General features: G+C 40.8%; 1 protein-coding gene across 1 annotated transcript; it reads left to right on the top strand.

Annotated features, from left to right (window-relative positions):
* The first annotated feature begins 242 nt into the window (after window positions 1-242).
* pou3f1 (POU class 3 homeobox 1) lies at window positions 243-3,841 on the top strand. Its single transcript, XM_035750745.2, has one exon. It carries the CDS (start codon window positions 278-280, stop codon window positions 1,406-1,408), a length of 1,131 nt encoding a protein of 376 aa, XP_035606638.2. The 5' UTR covers window positions 243-277; the 3' UTR covers window positions 1,409-3,841.
* Window positions 3,842-6,220: the final 2,379 nt, after the last annotated feature.

Here is a 6,220-nt window from a genome sequence, read left to right as displayed (position 1 = left end):
GTGATGTTACCAATACCCTAAAATATAAATTTAATATATAGAATTAACATGTTTCTATATAGTATATGTGAAACAGAGCTCTATTCGTTATGTGCGTAAAATGCGCTCTGCAACGTAGGCTATGCCTCTTGTGGGCTTGAATCCGTAAGGAGCCAATACAAGCGAAGAGGAGGCGTGTCTTAGCTCTTCCCCAAGACCTCCCAGAGCAGGTTGTTGCGTTTTTAGCTCTAAAGCCTCCAGACCTCCGAAGTACTCGTCAGTTTTCGAAGTCGGAGCCATGGCTACAACAGCTCAGTATATTCCGCGGAATAACTCCTTACCGTCCAACCCGCTCATGCATCCGGATTCGGACAGGATGCACCAGGGGACGACCTACAGAGAGGTGCAGAAAATGATGCACCACGAGTACTTGCAAGGGCTAGCGGCGACCAACACCGGACATCCGATGAGCCTGACGCACCACCAGTGGCTGCCCACCTCCAACACCGACTGGACCAGCGGCACCCATATCGGGCAACAGGAGCACAACAAAGCCAGCGTTCAGGCGAGCCGAGAGGACCTGAGCACCGGCTTCCACCATAGATCTCACCTGGTGCACCAGCAGACGCAGAGTAGCCACCATGGGTCGTGGGCGCCAACCACGACGCACCACTTGTCCCCGCTGTCTCCTGCCTCCAACGGGCACCAGTCGCTAGTCTATTCGCAGCCGGGATACACGAACCTCAACGCCATGCTAAGTCCCCAGCCCGCCTCTCTGCACCACGGCATGCGGGACCCGCTCCACGACGATACAGGTAGCCATGACAACCAGATGGAGTCCCCCCAGCAGGCGTTCAGCCACCACCAGGACCACTCAGACGAGGATGCGCCCAGCTCCGACGACCTGGAGCAGTTCGCCAAGCAGTTCAAGCAGCGAAGGATCAAACTGGGCTTTACACAGGCGGACGTGGGCTTGGCCTTGGGCACCCTGTACGGAAACGTCTTTTCTCAGACCACTATCTGCAGGTTCGAGGCACTGCAGCTCAGCTTCAAGAACATGTGCAAACTTAAGCCACTGCTAAACAAGTGGTTGGAGGAGACAGACTCAAACACTGGCAGCCCCACCAATTTGGACAAGATTGCTGCGCAGGGCAGGAAAAGAAAGAAGAGGACCTCGATTGAAGTTGGGGTGAAAGGGGCGCTGGAAAATCATTTCTTAAAATGTCCCAAGCCCTCTGCCCATGAAATCACCAGTTTAGCCGTCTCTCTTCAATTAGAAAAAGAGGTTGTCCGTGTTTGGTTTTGCAACAGAAGACAAAAAGAGAAAAGAATGACGCCGATAGGGGTCCCTCATCCGAATATGGAGGACGTATATTCTCAAGCGGAGACACCCCCTCTTCACCACACATTACAGAGTCCTGTGCAGTGACTGTTTTCATGAACAATCCTACAATTTCGGGGGAAACAAGAAAAAAAAGGGAAAGGACTATGGAGTTTACAGTATTTCATTTTGTTTTACTGAGAGAGAACAGAGACATGGCAAAGCTGGACAGACAGATGAGTTTTGTCCCAGTAACCGGAGCTTGAGTTACAACAACAAATAGGTAGAATGGAAAATGGTTGAAAAGAAAAACATACACTATTACTGAATTGATTTCGTTCACATTTTAAATGAAACAAATATCTTTATTTACCAAAATTCTATGGAGGAGGTGAAGTAAATTCGATGTTTCGTGGCTGTTCAAAGGGTAACGATTAAATGTTGCAAGTGGTGTCTTGAACTGATGGCGCTCACCACAGTGCGAGGTGGTTGCCTGAATATGATCAACAAAGGAGACACGCGCACAATTAACATTTTGCTCTTCCGGCTTAAAACCGATTAACCAATATTTCTAATTATTAGCCTATTCTTTCGCTTTGTTCTATTAATTGTGATGTTTGATTTGTTTGGAATATTTTAACTTCAGTGTCTCTTCTGTTCTGACGACTGTTTTTATTGTTTCTCTCATTTTATTAGTGTACTGTAACTCGTCAAAAACGCCTCCTTTACTCTTACTGTTGACACGACGTCATCTGGCCAGAGGAGTTTGTGAAAAGATGATGGAAATTATGGCACCCGTTGAATGACAAAAATCCCCACACTTAAATGTCAGATGCATTTCAAAATTGACGAATGCAGCAGGACAGCTCACGTCTGGCAGCCTTAAAACGTGTATGCTTTGCAGATAGCAACAGACGCTAAAGAGGGCAATATGGATGAATACTTTATGAAACATGTGTTTCTTGTCGGTTTTCAGTATTTGTTTTGATTATTATTTTCCTTTTGTATGGAGCACTTATTCTTTCGTTGAAATGATCATTGCAATTTTTATATTCGTTTTGTTTTCAGAATTTGTTTTGAGGTAGGCCTTTACTCACTATTTTCATGTTTACAGGTTCCTAAAATCACTCCAGGGCGCCGTCAGCAACTTGCGTTGCTAACTGCCAAACTATTCCAACCACCTTTTGGAAAGAGATTGGTTTAATACGAAATGAAAGTGATATTCTCAGGTAACTTCAGTGCCCCAGGTCGAAGTGTCACGCTGTTCTCATTCTTTATATCATAATAAAAAAGTAGAACATGAATTCTGTACCTTCTATATTGATCTGAAAGGTAGCCTATGCTACACCCCATTAATTTATACCATTCCTATTATTGTATTATAAACACTATATACGGAGAATTTCAGAACATTCTCGAATGAAAAGTGATGAAGGGACCTGTTTTACATATATATATATTTTTTCGGATATGGAGAAGAAAGGAAAAATCTGATTAACTAGCCTACTCGTGCGTTGCGTGTCATTTCTCAAGGCTCTGGTACATTCTGATGGACAGTAGCCTATAGTACAATTGCGTACTGCAGACAGTGCTATTCGATACAGCGGGAAAACACTTTCTTCAAAAAGATGTTTGAAATAAAATTTTGCCAGGATTATTTCCGATGTGTAAATATGTCGAATATGTAAACATGTATTTGTTCTGAGATATTTTTTGTTTTGTTTTGTTTTTCCGGCAGTTTTGTACACTTACTAATTCCAAGAAGATATTTTAATATGATTTCATTTATGAATCTGACCATTTATATATATATTTATTTCCTAAATGTGTTTGGAGCTTTTTGTTTGGCTCGGTTAATGGTTATGTTGCAGTGGATTTCAATATGTTTTGTTCACTACATTGGTTGTATGTTGATTGCTAAATGTAGACTGCAAAGTCACATTTCTCCTATTTATGTTATAGTAATATTTTATTACTTACATAAAACGTATATACAAGAAAATGTATTTTGTCTTCATTCAAAAACCAAACCGTTTTCCTTTGTTGCTAACTATTGTGAAACCACCAGATGAGAAAAAATATATACAAATGTATGTGGTAAACAGAAATCAAATGCACTAAGATAGTGTGTTGTGCTTAACCACTCTGATTTAAACAGTCAGAAAGTGTTGACTACAACATGTGTTCAGTTTAAACCAGTATTCCGTTATGTAATTGGGATTCATTTAAATCAGAGGCTGTGTACATGTGCTGTTTTCAAGGGAATAGACAACAGTATGTTTACCTCAGGCATTCATATCCGCATCAAGTCCACGCAATCCCTGACGTTGTTCACATCTCTGTGTAATCGCAGTATTAAATTGTGCAATATTATTACGAAAATAGTGTCTTTTTATTGACTGATGTACCAATTACTATTAATCGTATTATTAGTTAATACTGTGATATGGTAATAACAATGTTCTGCCAGGTAAATAATAGTATACTACATAGCAGCAATGACTTTTTCTTGGTGCGCACCAACTCGCAGCCGGGATTGTAATCTTATTTAAAACTAGTAGCATACAGTGTTAAGGTACTTGTAAAATATGTCCTAAAATAAATACACACCTTCTATTGTATCGTAAACTTCTGCTTTGAGAACAAATAAAGTGCCTGCGAGGGATTTCTGAGTGTCTATAATCATACTAATAATGACCAAATGATGGGTTATTGGAATATCAACTAGGCCAATGGAGTACAGTACAATACCCCACACACCTCTCCAAGTGTTCAGAATAAGTATAGGCTATAAAACAAATTGCTTTTTCGTTTTAAACATCACGCTGATGTTATTAAATTGGCTGTAATAGGCTATGTTGAATTAGAGCAAAATGCAAAGGAATAGGCTCGCTACCATTTGGATCACACAAACACACCAGCTCCATTGAAACACGCATCGTAGACTATGTGGGGCTACTGCCTACAGCTAACGCAGGCCTACCGATAGCCATGTAAGAATAATTATGAATCTGGACACACAATTAGTTTGTATTATATTTTGATATTCATATTAATAAGATAAAGATGATGCAACGTTGCTTTCTGGGAAGAAAACAAGATGTGGATGGACATTATGCTATGGGGGAAATTGTTAGATGACAAGCCGTTCTGATTTGGCAAATGTAGGCGTAATATTGCAACTCATTCGCCAATGCCATTGCGTCTCACCAGTTTCAATGCCGCAAATGACAGAGAAGTCATCAACAATTTACTTTAATAACAGTCAAACTAATCCAATATTTCAGAGTTAGTCAAAAGTCCAAAGAAACGTTTAACATCAAACTGTATGAATTTAGCGCGAAGTATTGTTATGTTTAGCCTAATATGTTCAGTTATAGCTCTAGAACTTAATCAAGATACTGTACATCTGTAGTGTCCATATTTGACATTAGCACAATAAGAAATGTCGATTTACTCCACATTATATTAAGACTGTTTTACTTTAGCCTAATCCTAGCCAGCGATAGGCCTATTTTTTAACAATGCATCGCATAAACAAATGCTATGTATTGAAAACATTTATTATAGCCTTCAATAAAACCGAGAAGGATCATTTACATGACTTGCTTGAATAAACCCTAACAAAAGTAGGAACAATTGTTTTGAATAGCTTAAAGGTTATCGATATCAACTTGAGTGAAGGCAAACTTTTTGTCAGATAGGAATTCTTGAAGTGATGTTTAGAGACGTTAAAAGTTGTCCTTCAGATAGAAAACCCGAGAACAGAAGATTCACTCTCTCTCTGTTGGTGGGCCTATATAATTTCCTTTTATACACATCTCATCAAGGATATCATTTTGTTTCCCTCCCACTGTTTGATACAATTTCATAATGCCAAGCGATTATGCATATTGACATTTCCACGTATTTCAGTCATCCAAATGTAGCTAATGATCTTTATGCGCTCCCTGTAAAGTCATATGAGCGCTCGGATTCTATCATCCAATAATACATAGTATATTGGAGATTAATACAAATCTGATCAATTTGACGCACACATAGGTCCCCATAACATAACTTCACATACGAATAAATATAAGATACTGTAGGCCTTGAGAAGTGTCAGCTCAAACTGTTGTAAATGAGCCCAAATTAGGCTTGACGATATTGAAACATTTTGAAGAGAACGGCGAGTCTCAAGCGCCCCCAAATGGTACAACTCTGTTCCTACAACTGTAAGAGCTCAGGCGAGTCACTGAGCAATTTGTTTAAAATGTATTGGAAGAATAATACACAATATTATATCTGCATCAGTGGAGGCGGATGTCAAGTTCTTCCACATCGATTCTGCCAAACCATTTCTGTATGGACATCACTTTGTGCACGGGGGCATTGTCATGATGAAACAGGAAAGGGCCTTCCCCAAACTATTGCCACAAAGTTGGAAGCACAGAATCATCTAGAATGTCATTGTATGCTGTAGCGTTAAGATTTCCCTTCACTGGAACTAAGGGGCCTATCAAGAGCCATGAAAAACAGCCCCAGACCATTATTCCTCCTCCACCAAACTTTACAGTTGTCTCTATGCATTGAGGCAGGTAGTGTTCTCCTGGCGTCCGCCAAACCCAGATTCGTCTTTCGGACTTCCAGATGGTGAAGCGTGATTCATCACTCCAGAGAACGTGTTTCCACTGCTCCAGAGTCCAATGGCGGCGAGCTTTTCACCCCTCCAGCAGACGCTTGGCATTGTGCATGGTGATCTTAGGCTTGTTTGCAACTGCTCGGCCATGGAAACCCATTTCATGAAGCTCCCGACGAACAGTTCTTGTGCTGACGTTGCTTCCAGAGGCAGTTTGTAACTCGGTGGTGAGTGTTGCAACTGAGGACAGACGATTATTACTTGCTACGCGCTTCACCATTCTGTGGTCACGTTCTGTG

Source organism: Oncorhynchus keta, chromosome 34 (genome assembly GCF_023373465.1).
Source record: "Oncorhynchus keta strain PuntledgeMale-10-30-2019 chromosome 34, Oket_V2, whole genome shotgun sequence".
In the NCBI taxonomy this organism is placed as follows: domain Eukaryota; kingdom Metazoa; phylum Chordata; class Actinopteri; order Salmoniformes; family Salmonidae; genus Oncorhynchus; species Oncorhynchus keta.
The sequence above is the reverse complement of the archived record's forward strand: the minus strand, read 5'-3'. Positions and strand labels throughout refer to the sequence as shown.